At 39.2% G+C, this 24,961-nt stretch overlaps 1 protein-coding gene across 1 annotated transcript in view; it reads left to right on the plus strand.

Moving 5' to 3' along the window:
* Window positions 1-24,961, plus strand: part of PDE1A (phosphodiesterase 1A) — a 129,774-nt gene that overhangs the window by 98,702 nt on the left and 6,111 nt on the right. The window contains exons 8-13 of the mRNA XM_070946989.1: window positions 66-191; window positions 5,911-6,012; window positions 6,141-6,261; window positions 10,762-10,843; window positions 19,274-19,397; window positions 21,244-21,428. Of these exons, the coding sequence (XP_070803090.1) occupies window positions 66-191; window positions 5,911-6,012; window positions 6,141-6,261; window positions 10,762-10,843; window positions 19,274-19,397; window positions 21,244-21,428 (740 nt within the window). The remainder of the gene's footprint in view (window positions 1-65; window positions 192-5,910; window positions 6,013-6,140; window positions 6,262-10,761; window positions 10,844-19,273; window positions 19,398-21,243; window positions 21,429-24,961) is intronic.

A 24,961-nucleotide genomic window follows, 5' to 3' on the forward strand; every position in this document is an offset into this window, starting at 1 on the left:
ACAGATGAATAAAACCATAGGCAGGTTGTGAACTTCTGGCTTATTGGTTCCCTCTCTGCATTTAGGTCAGACGTTGCTATTCTGTACAATGATCGCTCTGTCCTTGAAAACCACCATGTTAGTGCTGCTTATAAGATTATGCAGGAAGAGGAAATGAATATTCTGGTGAATCTAACAAAAGATGAATGGAGGTAAGATTGATATCCTGATTAAAAACACCATTCATTCATCATTCATAACACTCAAGAAATCTAATGCTTATTGACTGACTGCTATGTCTTTATCAAAGCATGATATTATACCTTCTAATGTTGATGTTCTGCATCATGTGGTTTTTAAACCCCTATCAGTGCTGTTTTTCAATAAATGAGTTACTCAGATGAGGTGAGAGCCAATCAAATCATGTTCAGTATTGTCTGGGATATAGCATTGGCTTGGTGAACTTTGCCATTGTGGAACGCTAGCCTGTCTGGTTACCCAACAAGGGCTGAAGAGGGGGTCAAGCCACCACAATCAACTCTCTCAAAATCCCAATATGATCTCAAATTTGATTTTGTTTGGTTTGATTAGAAAGAGACATGAAATTCAGTATCCAAACTTGTGACAATGGTGGTTAGTGATTTTGGGCCAGTGAGAGACACTAATATCATGGAGTAGCAACTTCATTTTCAGGAAGAATACGGACACTCAGTAGTTTAGCATTGTGGATAAAACATTATCAGGGACTCTATTATGAAACACATTTGAGGCCACTGGAAGCTGTGGTAGTTGTACAGTCATACCAAGGTTTTCCAATTTTAAACTATGGACTAGATGCATCCTAATGAATTGGACATTATAGTAAGAGAATTAGTCTAGGGAAATTAGACTTGTAGGAGCCAAGTTAGTCTACTGTGACAAAAAAAAATCAGGAATCTGGTAGCACCTTTCCCAACTAATAAATTTCATTATTTTTTTTAAATAAATATTTATTAAAATAAATTAATAAAAAAATAGTTAATCAGAAAAGTTGCTACTAGGTTTCTGATTCTTATAGCAGCTTTTAGGGTACTAATAGTTTTTTACTTTTTCTCTTACAAGTTCTACAGCTTGAATTTTGGTCTTACTAAGGTCGTGTCCTTGGGTTAGTTACACACTCTCTCTCAGCTCTAGAAAGAAGAAGGCAAGGACAAACTACTTCCAAAATCTTGCCAAAAAACCTCCAAAAAATCTTGTCTGGATAAGAAGTCAACACTGACTAAAATGGACCTAAAGAAAACCCCTTACTTTTAAGTCATAAACCTTCATATGCTCATGCCCACTTCATCAGATACATAACATGGCTTGACTGAGGTGGAATTATGATACATAGAGAGGGAAAGAGCAAGAAGAAAGCAAAGTAGTGAAGGTTTAGCTAGAACATTTATTTATTTATTTACAGTATTTACTTACTTACTTACTTACTCACTCACTCACTCATTCATTCATTCATTCAAATTTATTATAGCTGCCCAACTTCCATGGACTCTGGATGGTGTATAAAATCTAAAATGTAATCCAGACAAACATCACCTTTCCTGAAATGGCCATTAATTTGCTTCTTAGGAGCTAATAAAGTGACATAACCCTGATAATTACCTCCATGTTATTTCTCCCTGCTGGTATTTGGTATCATCCACTGCTTCAACAGGGGCAGGATACCCATCTGTCAAACACTGGCTGATATATATATATATATGTGTGTGTGTGTGTGTGTGTAGTTAATATTTCGGGTTTCTTCCCGTGTAATTGTGGATATATCCCTAAAAGGGTAGAAGCGACGTTTCGGCAGAATCCCATCTGCCATCATCAGGCTTATGTCAGCAGTCATTTTGCACTAACTGACGTTGGTATTTCAAATAAGCCTGATAATGGCAGATGGGATTCTGCCGAAACGTCGCTTCTACCCTTTTAGGGATATATCCACAATTACACGGGAAGAAACCCAAAATATTAACTATACACACATACATACCCGTGAAAACTTACATAAACAAACAAATATATATATATATATATATATATATATATATATATATATATATATATATATATCATCAGGCTTACGTGAAGGGTCTTTTGCTGTAACTTATATATATATAAGATACATACACACACACACACACACACACACACACACACACACACACACACACATATATATATATATATATATATATATATATATATATATATATATATGTAGGTCTTTGGTTATTCGGGTCTTCTCCCACGTAGAATTGGAAGTGTCTTGGCGACGTTTTGACGAAGTCTCATTCGTCATCTTCAGGCTGGTGTTCTCGGCTTCGTGCTCCTGGAAGCACGAAGCCGAGAACACCAGCCTGAAGATGACGAATGAGACTTCGTCAAAACGTCGCCAAGACACTTCCAATTCTACGTGGGAGAAGACCCGAATAACCAAAGACCTACATACAAACACCCGTGAAATATATATGTCCCAGGATAATGTTGCAGGATCCAATCTGGGTCGGTCACCGGGACCAGAGGTTTAGTCTTCTGAGTTTCCAGATTCATGCTTAAAAACTTTTCTCTCACTCTTTTTGGATTGTGTTGGAGAAGTTGTAACTAAATGAACATATACCACCCTCTTTGTATCAATAGTTATTCTTTTTGCTTGAAAATTTCTAATAAAACTGGAAAAAGAAATACACAATGTTTCAATTAATTCTAATGTGACTTTATTGTTCATTTCCCCCCAAAACAGGTAAAATGATGACACACAAGACATTCATTATTTTATCGTAACTGTTATCTGCTAGGTTTACTTCAGATGCAAAAGGAACATTCCCATCCAGATACACCCCAGAATAACAGACAAATAAATCCCTTGCATCCAAAGATGTCTGGATGAAGCATTTAAAATAACATTAATGTTATTTTATTTGCACCAATTTAAATTATTTACATAACTGGATCATGCATTTCTTCTTTTATAATGCAGTTTATGCATTATAATGCAAATGAAATCATTTATGTATAATTCATGTAAATCTGTCATTACATAAATGATATAAATAATTACAGGGAAGGAAGTTTGCATTTAAAAAATGCTCAGGAAGGACAGAACCTCCTTCTCCCAAATAGCCAATTAAATCAAGGTTTTACTCTGCATCTTTCTTTGAATCAATGATATTCTAAAGTATAGGAAATAGTTTTGGCTGGAAATTTAAAACAGTAGATGAGAAAGTAAGACACTTACTTATTTGCATTCAATCTCCATGTTTTAGTTATATCAACAAAACAATTCCTAGTAGATTATACATGTCTGCACAAATATCTTTTCCATCTCCTTTATTCTGCCAGATTAAAAAAAAAAATTCCAGAAGTTTATCATGAAATCTAAACAGAATTAAAACAGAATTTAAAACAGTAATATAAATAATAAATATGGATGTTTAAAATTGGATATTTATCCTTAAGATAACAAATGGATTTATAAGTGCATTTTTCTTTTTCTGTAGCATCTGTCTTCTGATGAGTTTGTCATTACAATGTAGTTAAATGTTAGTTTAAAACATTGGGGAAAGAAAATCGATTTGATTTTCCTATGAAAAATGCATTTTTCTGTAAATAATTCATTTTAAATACACTTTTCAGCCAACAGCTGCACACAATCTGGAGAGCTGCGCAGTCTGAAAAATGATGACATTTGATCCCATGTATTTATATGACAACTGTGAATTAGTTCAGTTCATTGAAAAAAACAGAACCAGTGAAATTCTCTAACATCCCCAGTGAATGTCATGGCATGTTCAACTGCAGCCTCCCGTTATAGCTAACTGCAATTCCTCAGGGTACAAGCAGAAGGTCATCTGCAGAAAAAAATTTGCAATTAGTGTAGGAGAGGATAGAGATTGTAAATGGAATGTTTGGATTAAGAGGAATTATTTTGTAACAATATTCCAAAGGATTTCATTACATCCTATCCTCCATTGCAACACCCCTCTTTCTCATGCATAGTTGCACACACCAAAATTTCAACCATAAATTACTATAGCTGCACACAGTCATTTAGGAATAGCAATCTATTTAATTCACTATTTTTTTTTAACATTGATTCAGAAATCTGTCGGTTTTCCAGCAGGGAGCTTCCTTAAAGACTCCCTGCTTAACGGTGCTTAAATGCCACCATGAATGAAAACATTGATTTTGTGCTGACCTTATCCAAGAGGGGATTTTAAAAACAGAAAATCACAGGAGTAAAGGATACAACTGAGATTTTTAGATGGGGAATGAGATTCAGGCAGCTCTGAATCAGAGTATATCCATGACATGATTCTTTTTTGCAAGGGATGCTAGAATATGTTGATATGCTGTCTTATTTTCCACTGTCTAATACACACCATCACTACCATTAGCAACAACAACAATTACAAACAAGTGGGAGAGGACAACCCTTTGAGTTTTTTCCTAGAGATCTGTGGCTGGAAGTAGAGGGAAATTATACTTTCTGCAGATATCCATTGCCAGATCTCATTTACCAATGCTTAGAATAACTTTACTTTAGAATAACTTTATTGTCACTTTAAATGTACACTAATTGTCATACGTTAAAATGAAATTTTGTTGCATACAGCTCTCAAATGGTTACCACTTCCAATATACATTACACAAGCATGACAAAAATATTATGCATATACCCACATACCCACATATATTATATGACACAGAGAAACAACACAGTCTAGTTCGGATTTATACATGTATATGGCGAGAAAAACGAATCTTGCAAGTGTACCAGACGGATGGCATAGAGAACAAAGCTGTTACAGAATCTGGTAGTTCTGCTCTGAAACCTCCTCCAAATGCTATTTGGTTACATTGCACTTCCTTTCCCTCTCAAAATGTATAGAAAAAAATGACCTTGGGAAAAATATTCCTGAACATACATGGTCCTAGAATATTCTAAAATCAAGCCACTTCGTATTACTTACTGATCAGCTCAAGAATTCACATATCCAAGGTAGCATGAGCTAGTATAAAATTACCCAAAACGTATTGTCATAAAGCAAACGTACTCTGGACAGTTAATTGAAAGGAAGTTGCCGGTTACTAATCAATGACAGATGCTACAGCACATGTTTCCCCATTTTCATAGAAAATATTTCCTTTCCAAAATATGATTGACAAATCAAAGTGTTTGGGGAAGATTGTCGCACACAGAGTACCATGTAAACACATTTCTATTACAAATTTGGTTGCTGTACTCTTTCATCCACTGCCTCTACCACCTTAGAGAGATCTTCTCCAACAGGAAGCCCTTTATGGTAGGACAGTGGTCCCCAAGCTTTCCGACTTGGTGGACCAGCAGGGGGGTGAGGAAGTGAGGAGATTGTTTCTTCATTTGGAGGGAAGGTGGGATTTTTAGCATTATAAATGATTCCTCTATTAAGTCCTTAACATGCTTAATTACTTTTCTTTTTGCTGGAAATTTAACAGAACCAATTTCAGGCCATAAACATGGGCTAGACATGGACTGGGAGGCACAGACTGCCCATTTCTGACCTGTTGGTTGCTTCTGTCTATGTTATCCAGTGAGATGTTTAGATAATGATGGCAGAATTATAACCATGTGTAAATCTGCTCACTGCCATAGTGGAAAAGAAAAAAAAATCCAACCCCACATTGTATCTAAATCTCTGGTCACAATTTTGAAAAGACTTGCAGTAAAAATATAGATAATAGTAGTATTAAAGTTATGTTTTTAAAGCTGTCTAGCACAAAATTGCAGATTACTGTTTATTGTTTCAGGTAATTTTACCTCTTTTCTAATGTTGTTTTTGCTTCTGAGAAACAAATGAGTCAATGCAGTACAATCCATGTGCCTAAGTACAAAATTAATGCCACTGTAATCACTTTGATTGCCCACAGGGAACTGCGCAACCTGGTTATTGAGATGGTTTTATCTACTGATATGTCTGGGCATTTCCAGCAAATCAAGACAATGAGGCACACTCTTCAGCAAACAGAAGGGTAAGTGGCATTCCTTCATCCTTCCTTCTGTAGCTGCAGAAGGCTTGGTAGTTTAAATGGCGTCCTCAATCTGGAGCAGTGCTTATCTTTGCAGAGAGATAATGAGAAAAATGTCTTTCAATGGACAGGATAGACAAAGTGCGAGCCATGGCCTTGATCCTCCACGCTGCTGACATCAGCCATCCATCAAAATTGTGGGTTCTGCACTACCGATGGACAAAGGCCCTGATGGAAGAATTTTTTCGACAGGTACTTCTCTCCAATGTATTTATAAACATTTCACAAGCCATGGCAGCTAGCACTAGCACTTAGACTTATATACCACTTCATAGATCTTTACAGGACTCTCTAAGTGGTTTACAGAGGCAGCACATTGCCCCAACAATCTGGGTCCTCATTTTACCAACTTCGGAAAGATGGAAGGCTGAGTCAAGCTTAAGATGGTCAGGATTGAACTACTGGCAGTTGGCAGAGTTAGCCTGCAATACTGCATTCTCACCACTGCGCCATCACAGCTCTTAAGACTCAATAAGTGTTGAGAGCACAGTGGTTAGGATCAGGCATTTCATCCATTTTATTTCTTAACTATTTTTGCTCCAATCTTTTAATAGCCAATTAAAAATGTAAGTAATGTTCTATATAACATTGACATAAATTATTGAAATCATAACAAAACAACAAAATGAAGAGCAAACAACAGTTCAAACCTGGACATTCAATGTGAAAGAGTCCTTTTCCCAGCATCTGAAAGTTGACATTTGAGGATCAGGAAGGCAGGCGGGCTTCTGTGATTGAAAAGACCATCTCCCACTCATCTCCCGTGTGATGATAGATATCTGGAGAAAGCTTTGCAAGGATGCATGAAGAAAAATACAGTCCTTTGAACTGTTTTGTGAAGTGGTTGTACTCACACTCAGATTCTAAGAAATGGGTGGGATTTTTGGAGGTGCCAAAAGAAACCCTTTAGACAATTTGTTTGTCCCAAAGTAATCAAACTAAACCCTTTCTTTTATTTTGGAACAGTGCATATTATTTTTATAATCCAGCACAGTGAGGTTTCAAAGGGTGCAGATATAGCAATTGCTATTAAATCAGGAATTAGTATTGGTCATTGGAATTAGTATTCCATTCCCTTGTGCACTAGGTTTAATATTTAATCATAGTTTCCTTCAGGCAAAATTCCCAATTAAATGCAAAATTATTGTTTAATTCAGCTTTCAGCAATTCCCAGAATGTCCAAGCAGCATAAAGCTTGGAAGACACCAAGTTTGGAATTTAGTCAATTATTAAATTCCAGTTGGTTAAACTATGACTGGAAATATAAATCAAACTGTAATTTTAAAACATGGTAACCAAACAGTCAGGACATCACTGTTAATAGAAAAAAGATTTTTAAATTTTATTTGTATTGCTTTTCAGATAATAACAGAAAAAGAAAAGAAGCAAAACACTAAAATAATGCAAATACATACACTCTCAAATAAATAGCACATAAAAAGTGGGGGGGGGGGACAGAAAAAAGAAAGAAACGAAGTATAATGCATCATTATGACAGTTAACAGTTACAATTCTGTATATACTTATTGAATCTAAATATTATTCAAGTAAGTAAACATTTATTTCTAATCCATTTATATAGCTATCATTCTTCTACTATACTATATATTGTATATACTATACTTTGTACAAATTAGTACCTTATTTCATTATGCTTGCTCATACCAAGTCTGCATTATAAACAATCTGCACAAATATAATCAATCCATTGAACAAGTGGAGTCATATATTTATCTTTCCAATGCTGTAATATCAATCCTTTGATAATCGTAAGGGCACAGAGCAGGGGTGAAATCCAGCAGGTTCTGACAGGTTCTGGAGAACCAGTAGAGCAAATTTTGAGTAGTTCGGAGAACTGGCAAATATCACCTCTGACTGACCCTAGAGTGGGGTGGGAATGGAGATTTTGCAATATCCTTCCCCCAGGAGTGGGGAGGGAATGGGGATTTTGCAGTATCCTTCCCCTGCCATGCCCACCAAGCCACACCATGTCCACCAAGCCACGCCCACAGAACCGGTAGTAAAATTTTGGATTTCATCACTGGCACAGAGAATTTACCTTGTCCAGAAGTTGATAGAACACAAACAACAACAACAAAAGTCTCAGTTGACATACTGAAGAGAGTGCGTTGAAGGACATATAGCCCCAGACCCTGAGTAATCAAAAGGTTCCATCATTCACTATGACAGATACAGTTTAAGAGTATCTACTGAGGGACTTCCGGTTTGGCGTTGCGACAAGACAGTCGGAGAAATAGTGGGCTCTGATGAGCGCCGCGAAAACCCTGGCTGCCGAACCGCTGCCAATGGGTCTTCGGACCGGAACCGTCCTGCAGGGACGGGGAAGAAAGTGGGGTGCCTCAGACGACCAAGAGGAACAGGCAAATTCCTCAGAGGTCAGAGGGAACCCTCTGTGAGTCGGCGGCGGGGGGCGGCAGCCATGGCAGCTGCCATGAAGCTGGGACAACCGGACTAAGAGATGTGCAGGAGGAAAGTGGATTGAAATGGAGCTCTTTGAAACAGCAAAGAGTTTGGGTTGGTGAGTGACAACCAACCCAGGCTTGTAACAACGCTAGAGCAATATTTTTAACCATAAGACCCCCTAGCCATAAAACAGCGGCTGTACAACAAAGGGCAATGGAAAGTTTAAAATATAACTTTAAAGAGGCAAAGACCCGACAAACAACTAATTTTTGAACAGAACCAATTGAAAAAACGAAATTTTGAGACATGGTGAAAAGACTGGACAGAGTTTTAAAATTTGAGCTGGACTTTAAAAAAGAAGAAGATTTGATATTTTTAAAATTAAAAGAAGAAGAGTAATCAAGTTGGACTGTTATATAATTGAAACAAAATGAATACTTGCATGACTAATGGAAATTGTGGATTGTAGAGAGACACCTTCCGGTTCAAAAAGGAACATTGTTACTTGTTTTTTGTTATGGAAAATTGTGAACTCTACAGATAATACCCATGGGATTTTGTGGAGGAGGTTTTTCTTCTTGTCTGCAGGCAGCTTGACTTTGGTGAAAAGAAAGGGAAACTATAATGGAACTCTTATAATTGGAATAATAGCAACTTAAAAAACTGGCGCAGGAATAAGAGAAGGATCTGGCACAGAAACAAGAGAAGGAAGAATTTGATACATTTTATCCGGAATAAAAGTAAGAAAAAGAACTAAAATGATACATGGAGGACAAAATTTGAAGAATTTGAAAATGAAATGAAATATATGCTACATGAAGAAATAAGGTATACACGGCTGGAAAAAGGAAAAGGAGATTAAAACAATGTGATTAAAAATGGAAAAACAATGTATAGGTGGATAGTAGTAATAAAAAGGAGGTTCTTATAGATAAATATGGATGAATAGGAATATGAGAAGAATATGTTATAGATATATAAAATTGAAATACTGATGGAAATTAGAATATATAGAGAGATAAATTATGTTAAAAGAGATTTATAAATGCATACAAAGATGTGTTTGAAGTAAGAACTATGTCTCAACGTTAAATTGTCATAAAAAAGATAATGATAATATGATTAACTGGGAATAAGTAATGTATAAATGGATGGTAACAACAAAAGACGATTATGCTGGGATTAACAGTAAAATTAAGATGATTATGCTGGGATTAACAGCAAAATAAAAATGATTATGCTGGGTTTAACAGCAAAAAAACAAAAATAATTATGCTGGCTATGACAGCAAAAATAAGGAGGATTATGCTGGGACTAACAGTAAAAATGAAATGATTATGCTGGGTTTAACAGCAAAAACAAGGATGATTATGCTGGGATTAACAGTAAAAATAAAATGATTATGCTGGGATTAACAGTAAAATTAGGATGATTACGCTGGGATTAACAGCAAAAAACAAAAATGATTATGCTGGGTATGACAGCAAAAACAAGGAGGATTATGCTGGGATTAACAGTAAAAATGAAATGATTATGATGGGTTAAACAGTTAAAATAAAGAAAAATATGCTGGGATTAACAGTAAAAGATGATGATTAAGATGAAGATGATGTGTTGGGATAAACAGTTAGGATTAGCGGTAAAAATAAGATGATTATATTGGGATTAATAATTAAAATTAGGGTGATAATGGGATAAACAGCAATGAAGATGATTATATTGGGAGCAACAGTTAAAACATTGTTTAAATGCTTATAATAATTGTAATGATTTATATTTTTAAAATACATTCATCTAAGTAAAAAGAAAAAGAAAAATGAAGGATATTTGGTTAGGATTTAAAGATTTAAGTAACGGGTTTTTGGGATAACGGCACTGTTAAATAGACAGAATTTAGGGAAATAATTGAGTAAAACATTAAGTTGTGTTAATTGAAAATTAAGATTTGTTAGTGATTTGTACCAATTTATGACCAGATCAATGCTTCATTTTGAAAAGATGTATTTTATATTTATGTTTTAAAAAATAATTTAAAAAAAAAAGAGTATCTACTGCAAGCAATGAAAAAGGACAGGCTTCCTTGCCCATTTGTGTACCTTTTATTTCTTACCTAGGGTTGTATTGGCAGGTGTTTGGTTTTTAAATACTTAGGAACATAAGTACATAGTTGTAATGGCTGAATGTTCACACTTACTTTCACTTTGACTTTACTTTGACTTACTTTCAATTATATCTTGAGAATCGTATGTTTTCTTCCCCTGACTTTAGGGAGACAAAGAGGCAGAGCTGGGGCTACCATTCTCTCCTCTCTGTGACCGGAAATCCACCATGGTAGCACAGTCCCAAATAGGTAAGGGCTGGTTTCTTAAATTAAAAAAAAAAAAAGTCTTACAATGAAAGAAAGAAATGCTTGACAAAACCCGATTGGCTTTGTTAAGCAGGTCAGTCCCCAACTATTTTTCAATATGCATTGCTCATGGAGAATAGCATCACTGGAAAAATTACATAGAGGATTCATAGACTTTTTAACTAGTGCTTTGGGATCGCTGCTTGTTTTCTCAATTCTTTTGCACCACTGCTGGTGTAAATGAGGAAGGGGCTTCACAGTGTACCTTTCTCATTCACAAGTGACTATCAGTGCCAGTGGTGGTATTCAGCCGGTTCGGACCAGTTTGGGCCAACCGGTAGCGGCGATTGCGGGTGGGCCCGCTCGCCCACCTACCCTGGTGCTGTGCTATCCTATTTAGCCATGTTGTCAAGGGCGGGCACATGAACGGAAGGTGTGAGCAAAGTGCATGCACAGAAGACCGGGTGCATGTGCGGAAGGCAAGCACAAATCGAGCGTGTGCGCGCGGGGCGAACCAGTGGTAAAAATATGTGAAACCCACCTCTGATCAGTGCCCTTTCTTAGTTCATTTTTATGGCAGTGACTCAGACTCTGTCATGTGTCTAGGTAGTTACATTACCCGTTGGATGTTATCAAGATTAGCTCTCAGTCACAGGTATATGCAGTGGTGGGATTCAAGTAATTTAACAACCGGTTCTCTGCCCTAATGATTTCTTCCAACAACCAGTTTGCCAAACTGTCCAGAAAGTTAACAACCGGTTCTCCTGAACTGGTGTGAACTGGCTGAATCCCACCACTGGTTATATGGGTGAATCAGTGATGTGAGAGAAGGAAATATTGCAAATGTATAAATATTGTGGCTTAATGCTGGTTCACAAAGAAGTGTGGCTTCCTTTCCTATAAAAAGCTGTTTCATGAGCCACTTTTCTCCATAGTCTTTTCTAGCTTCTGTTCTTGTAGGGAGGATAGACACCAAGTCACAAAACAAAGACAAATAAAGCAGAGAGCAGAACTTCTTTATTCTTTATTCTTCCCAACATGTTTTGGAAAATACATGACCAATTCTTAATGCATATGAAGAAACTAATTTTTTAGTTTAGTTTAGTAATTGCAGGATCCAATCTGAGTCGGTCCCTGGGATCAGAAGTTTAGTCTTCCAAGCTTTTGGACTCATGTTGGAGCCCATCCTCAGGAAACCTCTGAGCCTCTTTCCTGAGGATGGGCTCCAGCATGAGTCCAAAAGCTTAAAAGACTAAACTTCTGATCCCAAGAATCCTGCATCCTTATCTTGGCACACATTTATATGCCTTCATTTATAACAAATAATAGCTTGTTTTTGTCCAGAATGGTATAGAATCTCCTACTTCAGCAGGGGGTTGGAATAGAAGACCTCTATTAAACAAGATTTTACATTACCATAAACATATTTATCACATTAAAGGCATTCTATTGGTACTATAATTATCCCTTTCTAGATGAAGAAAACATTTTCCGTATGTTTCCATCAGTTTCCTAACAGTCCTCCATAAGAATTGTTTTCAAGGTAGCATGCTTCTTTTTGAATTGATCCATAAAATGTTTGATTACTTCTGGACCATGGTGTATCCCATGGCTTGGTTCTGGGATATATTTGTATAGACTAGGGCTATAGATGCTTCAAAAACAATGAATAAAAAGTGCTTCAGATGCCCCAGGAGTGCAGTACTTCCCTACTCCTTATCAATTTGTAATGCTATATTTAATGGGACATTTATTTAGCATGATGCAATGACCTTGGAAGACAAGAGGAAGAGGTTGCCAAAGGAACAGTCAGATAAGAAAGGGCATAGCCCACAGATTCTTAATAGAGAAGAGACACTGAAAGGAACCCATGTTAGACTGTAAAAAAGATAGCAGAAAATTTGTACCATCAGACTTTCAAGATTCTATTAATGTCATTAACTCATCTGGATGTGTTTCATGTCTGGGTTACCTTGCGGAGCTGACATATATCAAGAGGATGTAAAATCTGTACATAGAACGTACCATTCTATGTACCATTCTATGTTGAGTTTATCTTTTTCCTTGTTAGGCTCTTACTGAAACATACTTTAGTGCTTTGACAAATGTTTTCTTTTAAATAAAATGAAGACCAGACAAGAAACACAAGTGCATTGTTCAGTATTGCCATATAAGAGCCGTGGGCTGAATTCTGTCTCCAAGGGTTATTTCTTGTTTCATTCACTAATCTGACAGAACATTGCCAACATGTTGTCAAATCACACCAGCAACACATAATAAAGAGTCATTTCAAATATAAATCCAATCACATAAAGCTTCAGATGCTCAAGTCGAAATTATCTGAATTCATTTCAGTCATGTTCCAGGCTTAGAATCAGCACAAAGGCACTTACTGGTGATTTCTGGTGGTAACGGGATAGGACTAATGTGCCCCTTCTAATGTTGCTTAATCTCTCTATGGTTTTCAATACAATCAGTTAAACCTCTGAGCCATTTCCAATAATTTAGGTGGGGGGAGGAGATTATATTGCAATGGTTCTACTCCTTCCCAAAGAGATGGATTTAGTTGTTTGTTGTACGGGAGGACAGCTCAAGCCCTAGACACCTTAATTGGGGTCTACATATTCTTTACTACTGTGTTTCCCTGAAAATACAATCTAATCTACCCCGAAAGTAAGCCCTAGCTTGATTTTTACACGTGCATCCAATATAAACCCTACCCCCAAAATAATCCCTAGTTAAGACCCCACCTACTCCGTTGCTCCTGGTTGCATGGGGTAGGGTGAGGCACATGGGTAAAAATCAAGCAAGGGTTGGGATGGGGGAGTTGAGCTCCTTACCTTCAGACAGTTGCAGCCAGGCCTCGCACACCCCGACACCTGCCTCGTCTTGCTGGCCCACTTCTTCTGTGGCCATTTGCCGCCGTTTGCCCACATCACCCCCAGACCCTATTTCACCATCAGAGGCCTTCAGGATAGGCCTCTGCAGCTGAGAAACAGGCTCCAGATTGATGAATGTGATGCCCTCTGGCTTCCATTTTGCCATCAGAAACCTTCCAGAAAGCTCTTTTAGATCAATCCAGAGCTCTTTTATCAGCTGCAGAGGCCTTTCTTGAAGGCCTCTGAGGGTAAAATGGAGGCCAGGGAGTGGGGACCATGTGCCAGAGGTGGCAAGTGGCCGCAGAAGAAGTGGACCAGCAGCAGGCTCCTGCTGGATGTGGCTTCGATGCAGCTGTTGTGAAGACATCCCACAAAAATAAGACCTGGTGGCAAAAAAAATATAAGACCAGGTATTATATTCAGGGAAACATGGTACTATTCAACATCTACATAAAGCTTTTGGATGAGATTGTTGGGACCACTGGTATACTGATGATACCCAACTGGATATCTTGATCCCGGCTGAGTGATGCTGCTGAAGTGCTATGCAGGTGCTTGAAAGCTGTCTGGATGGGGTGGAACAGGTTGAGGCTCAGTTGCAGGAAGACAGCGTGGTTCTGAGTTCAGAGAATAGCTATTTCCAGTGAGATACTATCATTACTTTAAACAGGGTTGCATTCCTCCAGATTTGCAGTTTGGAGGTCTTCTTAGATTTACAACTTCTGCTTGAACAGCTGACAGATATGGCCAAGAAAGTCTTCACTCAGTTCCATCTATTCCTGAAATGGCAGGCATTACTCACTGTCACTAATGCCTTTGTCACCACTTGATTGATGACTATTGTAGTGTGGTTTATGTAGGGCTGTTTTTGAAAACAGCGTTTGGGAGCAATAGCTAGTCCAGAATGCAGCCACTTGAGGTGGGTACTCCCTGAGGGGCTCATGTAACACTTTTACTCCGAGAGCTGAACTATTTCCGCTTGGTGTGCAGGTGCAATTCAAGGTGCTATTTGTCACTTTAAATCCCTTCAGGGTTGGAGGCATGCATATTTGCAGAACCATCTTCTCTCAATAAAATCCAACTTGGTTTGCTATGTATCTGTCAGAACTACAAGATTAGCAAGGTCATGAAACAAAAGAAGCAAGGATTTCATTTTTACAAAATTATTGTAGGCATTGTATATCATCTTGAAAGCTTGTCAAAGTTTTTCTCTACCATATCTTATGCCAAAGACAATCAAGGCAGGGCCCCTTTAAGTTTCTTTCTTGTGTTTTCCTCCTTCTCATGACTGAGAAATCTTTTCTCCTCTCTGAATGGTTCATTGTTCCCCTCTCACGACAGACTATGTTCTTTCATATATTTCTCTCAATTTGAAGTTGTCATCTTTCAGAGCCAAGGAAACATGACTTCCAAACTACTACTTCCTCCTCTGGAACAGCATACTCCCAGTGTGCAAACTGACTGTTCCCTCTCCTGGCTTTTCAGAAGCTGGTGGCAACCTGGTCATTCCATTGAATCAAGCAAACTGGATTGGTGTCACGGCTTTCTCCTGGAGAGGGGCATTTCTATACCATGGTTAATGCCTTTAGTCATGCCTTCCATTGCCATAGGAATACTTTTAGTTTCTGGTTCACTTAATTGTATGTATTTGAACCTCAATTGCATAGTGGGGAATTTGTACACAGTTTTGTTGTTGTTGTTAGTTACGAAGTGGTTGTTCTGCCCCAGCTATGGACCCCAAAAAACGCAGCACACACAGTCCATTCAAACCTTAGTTTACTAAGTAAACCAGTCTTTTACAACAACGGCTGTTAATTAATTGCATTAACAGCCGCCAAGAATTCAAAGAATAATAACTGAAAGCTTACTATGGTTGGCAGAATGCCCAGAAGCAATTTGCAGGAAGCTGATAAGATAAGCAAGACAAGACACGAAGGTATGTGAACTAAGTTGTTCCCTGCAACTTTGCTTCAGTCAGCGTTCCTCCTTAAATAGGCTAAGGGAGGGGCCAATTAGCCCCAAGCTTTACTCTCGAGAAGACCTCCTCCTGAGGAGCCATTCCTGCCTTTTGGCAGATCTGCGTGCCCGTGCATCAAGAAGAGGCTTCTTCTTTTCATCCTCTTCACTTAAGGGAGCTTCTGGAGGTTCTGAAGGCCCTGGCTGAATCCCCGCCTCTGGCACCACATCTTCTCCAGCCTTCTCATTGTCCGACTCGAGTGCCAGCTGCACAGGCTGCTGGCGCATCATAACACCAGCCTCCTCACTGTCTGAATCAGCTACTAGCTGCACAGCCACGTAAGGGCCACAACAGTGGTGATCCGGCCCATCGTGACCCCATGGACAATTTTCCTCCAGGCCTTCTTGTCCTCTACCATCCTCCGGAGTCCATTTAATCTCACGGTGACTGCTTCAGTGACTCCATCCAGCCACCTCATTCTCTGCCGTCCCCTTCTTCTTTTGCCCTCAATCATTCCCAGCATTAGGCTCTTCTCCAGTGAGTCCTTCCTTCTCATTGGTCATTAGGTGGCCAAAGTATTTGTGTTTCATCTTCAGGATCTGGCCTTCTAAAGAGCAGTCAGGGTTGACCTTAACCTTATACAAGTAGCCCTTGATTTACGACCGCAGCTGGGACCAGAATTTCCACTGCTGAGCAAGATGGTTTGTTAAGTGTGTCCCACCTAATTCTGCAACCTTTTTTCCCCACCGTTGTTAAGCGAATCACTGCACTTAAGTGAATCATGCAGTTGTTAAGTAAATCCAGCTTCCGCCAATATCTTTGCTTGCCAGAAGCTAGCTGGGAAGGTCACAAATGGCAACCACATGACCCTGGGACACTGCAACTGTGTTACATACATGTTGGTTGCCAAGTGCCTGAATTTTGATCACATGACCATGCTGCAACAGTTATAAACGTGAGGACTGGTTGTAAATTTTTTTCCAGGGGCATTGTAACTTGGCTAAACAAATGGTTGTAAGTTGAGGACTCCCTGTAAGCCCTGCAAACAAACAAACAAAATGCTGCTTAACATAAAGCAGAGTTATCTGAGAGTCAGCATCATGGGATTCAGTGGCATTCATTTCAGATGAAACATGCAGAAGGGGGATCCAACGTAAAAACTAGCTGAGTTGAGGGACAAACGTAACAATGAAATAAACCCTGATCGTTAGGGGCCAACTCTGTGCTTTTCTTCATTCAGTGCTTTTTTTTTAGAGAGAGAAACCTTGCAGAATAATTACTGGATTAAGAAAATGAAAACCTGTAAATACAAAAGGTTGAGTTCTTTTTCAGCTTTTATGTTGCGAGTCAACATAAAAATCACAGTCCTGGATCTACAGCACGTTACATTTAGAATAACATAAGTATATCAAGTTGGAGGCAACTATCGGATGCCATTTTAGATTCACGTCTGCTGAACTCGTTCTGTTGGTTTACCCATTTTCTCTCACACCTCCCTTCTTCTGTGCACTATGAACAAAATACAAGTAATCCCACTTAAGAGAGCATGCCAGACAGAACAAACAAAATGATAGATGAAGTCTATGGAGATTCTCAGTCATCCAGGTCATGGTTGTTCCAAAGGTGCTTTTCCAGGAGGCAGATGGACTTCCTTGTTTTTCTTTGAAGACATTTCGCTTCTCATCCAAGAAACTTCTTCAGCTCTGATTGGATGGTGGGGAACGCAAGAATTTATATTCCTTGCAGACTGCTGGTCATTTTTATTCTTTTAGAGAGTCGTTGAGGCCACCTGGAGGTTTGCCTATGTTCTCAGGGTCACCTGAGCAGTACAAATGGGTCAAGGGTGGGTTCTAAAATTTGTTACTACCAGTTCTGTGGGCGTGGCTTATTTTGTGGGTGTGGCTTGGTGGAGGGATAATGTGATGGTGGGTGTGGCCAACTTTTTTTTTTTTTTACTTTTAAAAGCATTTTTTCTACAACCTTAAGAGGTTGCAGAAAAAAATGCTTTTAGAAGCCTCTGACGATCAGGCAAGTCAGCTGGGATCGCCAGAGGCTTTTAAAGGCATTTTTTTTTCTACAAAATGCTTTTAAAAGCCTCTGACGATCCCAGCTGAGCCGCACGATCGTCAGAGGTTTTTTTTTTTTAACTTTTAAAAGCATTTTTTCGGCTGAAGAGGTTGTAGAAAAAATGCTTTTAAAAGTAAAAAAAAAATGATGAGGTGGGCGGGGTAAGTGACCGGCGACCGGGCCGGGGACCGGTTTGGGCGCGTGGCCAGCCAATGTTATTACCGGTTCTTCGAACTACTACAAATTTTTACTACCGGTTCTTGCAAACCGGTGCGAACCGGGAGCAACCCACCACTGAAATGGGTGTGGAGCCTTCTTGGCTACAGGATGTTTTCCTCCCTGTTTCAGACTACAGGAACCATTTGTGCAGGTAACACAGACTCCTCCCCAACAGCCTGAGCCCATCTTCAACAGTAAAGGGACACAGGGCAGAAAACATCCTGTAGCCAGGAAGGCTCCACACCCATTTGCACTACTCAGATGACCCTGAGGACACAGATAAACTTCCAAGTGGCCTCAACGACTCTCTTAATGACCATCTATCTGCAAGGAATATAAATCCTTCCATTCCCCACCATCCAGTCAGAACTGAAGAAGCTTCTTGGATGAGAAGCAAAAAATCTTCAAAGAAAAACAAGAAAGTCCAGCTGCCTCCTGAAAAACAGCACCTTTGGGACAAACAAAATGCTTCCATTTTCAAAGAACTTATTGGTTGAATCCAGGGCAATGTCTAGTGAAGTTCTGGCTACTGGCAGCATTTGGGTTTGTTTTGCTATTTTTTATTTCCTGGGTCTCCCACCCCCACAAAAGATTTCTGGGAGAATATTGTCGGGAGGAGACATCTGTCAAATGCCAGGAGAAATCAGTGAGGTCCGTCTCGCCATTCCTTTTTTTCTTGCACAAAACCTTAACTGGATCTCAGTGTTCTTCCATTCGTACAATGTCCTAGGTATTTCCTGCTTATATAAATGGTGTTATTGGGGTGTTGGAAGAAATATCCATCTGAGTTCAGTTCCAAGTGGGAAGAAAGACACTGGAAACATGGAGACTGCTTGGAAAGATGGTTTAATGATGGACAGGACCACATGGGTTTCTTGGTCCTAGGCAAAGAAAAAGGGAACAGATGCTGAGAGTCCCTGGGTTTTATACCCTCTCTGGCTTTGAACTTCCTGGGGCACAGGAAGAGTATCTTGATTGGTTGCTCTTTATTATGTAGAATAGACTGGTCCAGGCCTTAATGGCCCATTACCAAGAGGGGGGGCTGAGTTTCTGTCTCCTTTTTAGGGGAATTTTTCTGCCCTTTTAATATTTCCTAGAATATTTCATTCTTCTAAGACAGGGGTGGGTGCTAACTTCCTACAGGGGATTCCCACAGATGTGCTTTCTGTATTCTCCTCTCCTGCCATGGATTGAAACTGATCCTTGTTTAGTTTCCCCAGTGCTAACATCGCCAATGTCAAGATTTTCATTCTGACTGAAGAAGCTCTAAACGTTGTCTATCCTCACCCCATCCTTTCTATTGTTCTACAGGTTTCATTGATTTCATAGTGAAACCAACATTTGCTCTTCTTACTGACTCCATGGAGAAAATAGTTTTTCCTCTTATAGAGGAAGCATCCAAATCCGAAAGTCCTACCTTTGTGACAGAACCAAGGTTTGAGGTTTTGGGTTTTGTTTTTTCTCGTTTTCCTCCTGAATTATTTTAATTTTCAGAAACTGCAATGATCCTGATATAGTACTGCCATCTAATGGCAATATTTGCACATTGTTATCTATAGGGATTGTATTCTATTCAAGTTGGAAACTGAATGTATGAAAGACAAAAAACAAGATGTGTTGTTTATTCTGGTTTTGCTTATTGTAGAGTAGAATGTTTACATATAAATTGTTAGGTAGAAAATATTAAAGGAGGGATTGGGACTCGCATATAATCTGATTTTTCTCATCCTGAGCAAATTGCAGAAAAATCTTTTTTATTGTGTGGATTATTTCCCCTCTTATTGTAATACCATAAACATTGGCTTCAGATACGTTATCTGTTATCATCTGAAGTCAAAGGTGAATGTTTTGATTTGATATCATGAAATACCTTTAAAATGAATACCTCTGCTCCATTTTAAAGGGGGAAAGGACTACACAGGAGTTAGCAGATGCTTTAGTTCATTGGCAAAAAAACTCAAAACGTAAAATACAAATTAGATGGACATGACCTTGTAGATGACCCTCACTCTGTCAAGGACCTTGGAGTACTCATTTCTAATGATCTAAGTGCCTGAGCCCCCTGTAACAACATTGCCAAAAAGGCATTAAGAGTTGTTAACCTAATCTTGCTTAGCTTCTTCTCTGGTAAGGTTGTACTACTAACTAGAGCATACAAAACATTTGCTAGACCAATTCTTGAATATAGCTCATCTGTCTGGAACCCGCACTGCCTATCGGGCATAAATACAATCAAGAGAGTCCAGAGATATTTTACGAGAAGAGTCCTCCATTCCTCTAACCACAATAAAATACCTTATGCCACCAGACTTCAAATTTGGGGCTTAGACAGCTTACAACTACACTGACTTCAGTCTGACCTAAGTGTAGTACATAAAATTATCTGCCACAATGTTCTACCTGTCAATGACTACTTCAGCTTCAACCACAACAATACATGAGCAAATAATAGATACAAACTCAAGGTAAACCGTTCCAAACTCGATTGCAGAAAATATGACTTCAGTAACAGAGTGGTCAATGCCTGGAATGCACAACCTGACTCTGTAGTTTCTTCCCCAAACCCCAAAAACTTTAACCTTAAACTATCTACTGTTGACCTCACCCCATTCCTAAGAGGTCTGTAAGGGGTGTGCATAAGTGCACCAGCGTGCCTGTCCTAATATTCCTTTTTACTTACTCCTTTCATGTATTCAAATTATGTTTATACTTTTACCTGTTATCTTATATATGCTTGACAAATAAACTTATGATTTATGACTTATCTAATCCAGTTTATTTAAGCTTCAGTGCTTTATATTCTTTCCTGGAAATCAGTATCATTGAAATCACTGAGGCTTGTTTCTAAACTAGCCTTTTCCATTTGTAGTCCCCTGTCCACATTACTTAAAGCTCACAGAATTTCCATCTTTAGAGGGAAACATGTTAGAATGGTTGCTGTACTTTACTTTACTTTATTGATTAGCCCTTGGGCCATATCAAAGTGCAGAGTTCCAGACACAAACTATTACTAAAATCTGATAAAAACAATTTAAAATGGAATTGGATAAAATACAATTTAAAATGAAATTGGAATAAAATACGATTTAAAATGAAATTGGCATAAATTGGTTGCTGTACAATGTGCACATCATGAGAATGCATGAATTGATCCCAATTTAGTTGAATTCTGTATTCTGAAGGAATGCAACATTTTGGAGTATACCAAAATTGCTCTGCTTTTGTATTTCCAGGCAGTAAAGGCATCTTAATTCTAATTAAACTTTTTCCCGTCTTTGTAGTGAAAATAGTACAGGAAGTACCAGCAGTGATATACACAAAAAGATCAGTATAAAAAATGCTGCATGTGTTGGTGGGACCTGCTCGGAAAACGCTTTGGCAATGGTGGATTTAAGAAGCTTTAAGGACAACCTATTCCAGAACATACAGGAAAACAAAGACAGGTGGAAAGATTTAGCAGAAAAAGGTATGTTTCCCTTGCCAGTACACCAATATTGTCATGTAATTTCATCTTTTCATCTGTGCTTGTTATGACATCTTGGCATACTGAATAATAAGACTAGATTTGCTAATGGTCACATGGATGAAGGAAAACAAATAGCTTCAATACAGCAATTATTCACCATATGCAGAGTGAAATAGGAACTCTTTTTTTTCTTCCTTTTTTTCTTTGTTTTTGCAGAATTGTAGTCAAATTGGTATTTGTCCGATACCTCAAATGGCTGCATTTATATGTTCAAGCCACTAGATGGTATATATCTACATCTTGTATCTTGCATATCAGGAATAGATGAAATTGGAATTGGAATATAGGTTAGAGAAAAGTGCTGAGAATAAAAAGGTATCAATTAATAGGCCCAAATGTATGTTGTTCATTTGGAAAAATTGATCACATGCACAGAACATGCCAATAGTTGGCAGGTTATGTGTGAAAAGGATTTTGAGATTAAAATGACAAGCTGAATTTAAATTAGCTGAACATGCTTTTGGGTTGCCAAAATAAACCCCAAATGCAATTTAAGCAACATAAATAAAAATGTAATTTTCAAATAATAGAAAATTAATAGTTCTGTATACTGCATTGCTCCAGCTCTACTTGGTTCCTATGCTGGGAGTCAAAGAAACTAAAGTAAAGGATGGAAAGAAGGTTAAAAAAGAAGAGAGAACCAGAAACTAATTTAAATGAAGAGACTGAGGGGGACTGGGCAAAGTTACTTGGTTGGGAGGACAACTAAGGAGAGAGATTATAGCATTCCTCAATTATTTAAAGGGAATCATCCAGAAGAAGAAACAAGACAATATCTGACATCCTAGAGTGCATGACAGAGATGGGTTTCAGCACCTGGAGAACAGGTAGCGGAAATTTTGAGTAATTCGGAGAACCGGTAAATACCACCTCTGACTGGCCCCGCCCCCATCTATTCTCTGCCTCCCGAGTCCCAGCTGATTGGGAGGAAATGGGGATTTTGCAGTAACCTTCCCCTGGAGTGGGGTGGAAATGGAGATTTTACAGTAGCCTTCCCCTGCTACACCCACCAAGCCATGCCATGCCATGCCTACCAAGCCACACCCTCAGAACCGGTAGTAAAAATAAATTAATCCCATGACATATAATTTATTATTTTATTTTTATTTTATTGAATTTGTATACCACCCTACTCCCAAAGGACTCAGGGCGGTGAACAGCTATAGAATAAAACATATAAATACAAAATTTAAAATAGAATAAAAATGAATTAAATAATTTGGCTGAACAAATTTAAAACCCCAATAATTTAAAACCAAATTTAAAATTTCCATTTAGAAAGGGGAAAAACTTAGGTCAGGCCAGCTTGATGAAATAAGAAAGTCTTGAGCGCATGACGGAAGGTACGCAGATCCGGGATCCTCCGTATCTCCGGGGGGAGCTCGTTCCAGATAGTAGGTGCCCCCACAGAGAAGGCTCTCCCCCTGGGGCCGCCAGTCGACATTGTTTGGCCGACGGCACCTGGAGGAGCCCCTCTCTATGGGAGCGTACTGGTTGGTGGGTGGTAGCAGGCGGTCCCGTAAATAACACAGTTTATATAATAAGCTGTGAGAAGGCAGATTCTGATTGAAAGTTAGGAAGCACTTCTTAATAGCAAGAGCAACTTGAAGTGAAACATTATCAAGTGAGTTGGTAAGATTCTCCTCTGCTGGATAAGTACAGGCTAGGCAACAGGATCAGCCATCAGTGGTTTAAATATCCTGTGCAAATATTGTGATTGCCTGCAGTGATATGCAAGGGATCATATAAATTTCTAATCCCTGATGGGATAACAATATCAGCTACCTTTTTTTTTTCTTTTCCCATTCAACACATTTTAAATTAACCTGCTGTAAGAATACCACAATTAAGCCAATGCATTTTTTAAAAATACATAAGGCTTAGAAACTCCATTTGGTTCTGGTACTGGAAGAAAGTCCTGGGCTAAGTATTCTTTAATTGAGGATAACTATTAGGTTTGTGCAGAGCTTTAAAGAAGTGATTTCATTGAAAAGGAATTTGCTGAAATCATCTCCCGAATCAAATATTCAAACTGAATCTTTTCAGTTAGTCTTTCAAACAGTTTCTGGGAGATTTCAAGGCAGTTTGGAGACTTTCTGGTTCTGCTCCGTCAAATAATTTTGCAGCTCTCTTTTTATAAATGGACAAAGCTGGAAACAGTGGTGGGATCCAACTAATTTAACAACCGGTTCTTCCTAATGACCAGGTGGGCATGGCTGTGGGGGGGGAGTGTCGTGATTGAGTGGGCATGGCCAACTCGATGTCACTCATGGTAAAGTAGGACAGTGCAGGCAGGCCGAAGCAGTGGTGGCGATGGCCAGAGATTTAGAGTTACCTTTGTGCAGCAACAGCAACAGTGATCCTCATCTCTTCTTGGGTCTTACCGCCTGACAGTCAGGGTTTTTAAAAATATTTTTGCAGCAGGAAATGGTGGGCGGCTAGTTCCGGCCTTTGTTGGTACAGCTGAGCACGACTCTGCCCCTAGACAGTGGTCTGCCACCAGCACTGCTGCCTCTTTGCCAGTGCGAATGGCCTGCACCCACTGCCTCTTTGCCAGCGTGAACAGCCTGCAGCCACAGCCTCTTAGCCAGTGCAAACGGCCTGCAGCTGCAGCCTCTTTGCCATGCGAATGGCCTGCACCCTCTGCCTCTTTGCCAGCACCACCGGCAAAGAAGCAGCGGCAGCAAGCCATATGCACTGGCAAAGAGGCGAAGGAAGGCTCACCAGGCAGGCAAGTAGCTGGGCCGCATGGTAGGCAGTGGAGAATGGTGAAGGAAAGCTCAGCATGGAGCTGGGCTGCATGGGAGGCTGGGGTGAAGGTAGGCAAGTGGGCTGGGCCACCAGGGCCATGTGGTTGAGGCAAGTGAGCTAACGAGCAAGGGAGCCAAAGAGCATCAGCTGCTATGCCGTGGCCAAGGCGGGAGAGGCGAGATAAGCAGGGACTGGGGTGACACAGGGCGGGGTGGGCGGGGCCAGCCAGTGGTGCAATTACCTGGTTCTCCAAACTTCACAAAAATTTAACAACCAGTTCGTCCGAACCTGTCCGAACTGGCTGAATCCCACCTCTGGCTGGAAGAGAAAGAATGCAATGATTAGAGTGACAAGCTATTTTTATACCAGTGTGATTAGTTTGCCAATAAATACTATCCTTGAAAATCCTGCCTATTGGATTGCCTGGTGAGGAATAGTTGCTCCGTTCTCTGTGTCTCTGTCTTCTCCTAGAACCTTTTAGGCTCACTGAGCAAATCAATTTGCTTACTGAGAGAAAAAGAAAGAAAGAAAGAAAAAAAAAGAGATTCAGATATATTTTACTGTTCTTTTTCCTAATCTGCTTTGCTCTTTCTTGTAAACCTCTAACTTTGCCAAGAACGTAACTTCTTATGCTTATGTTCCATTCATTTTCAGATTAGTTGTCTGACCTTCCATAAAGTCCTTGTTAATCTCTGGATGCCGTCTGCAGTCTCTTCCATTCC

The sequence above is a fragment of the Pituophis catenifer genome, unplaced genomic scaffold, assembly GCF_029215685.1.
Source record: "Pituophis catenifer annectens isolate HBS135680 unplaced genomic scaffold, rPitCat1.0.hap2 SCAF_1, whole genome shotgun sequence".
NCBI lineage: Eukaryota > Metazoa > Chordata > Lepidosauria > Squamata > Colubridae > Pituophis > Pituophis catenifer.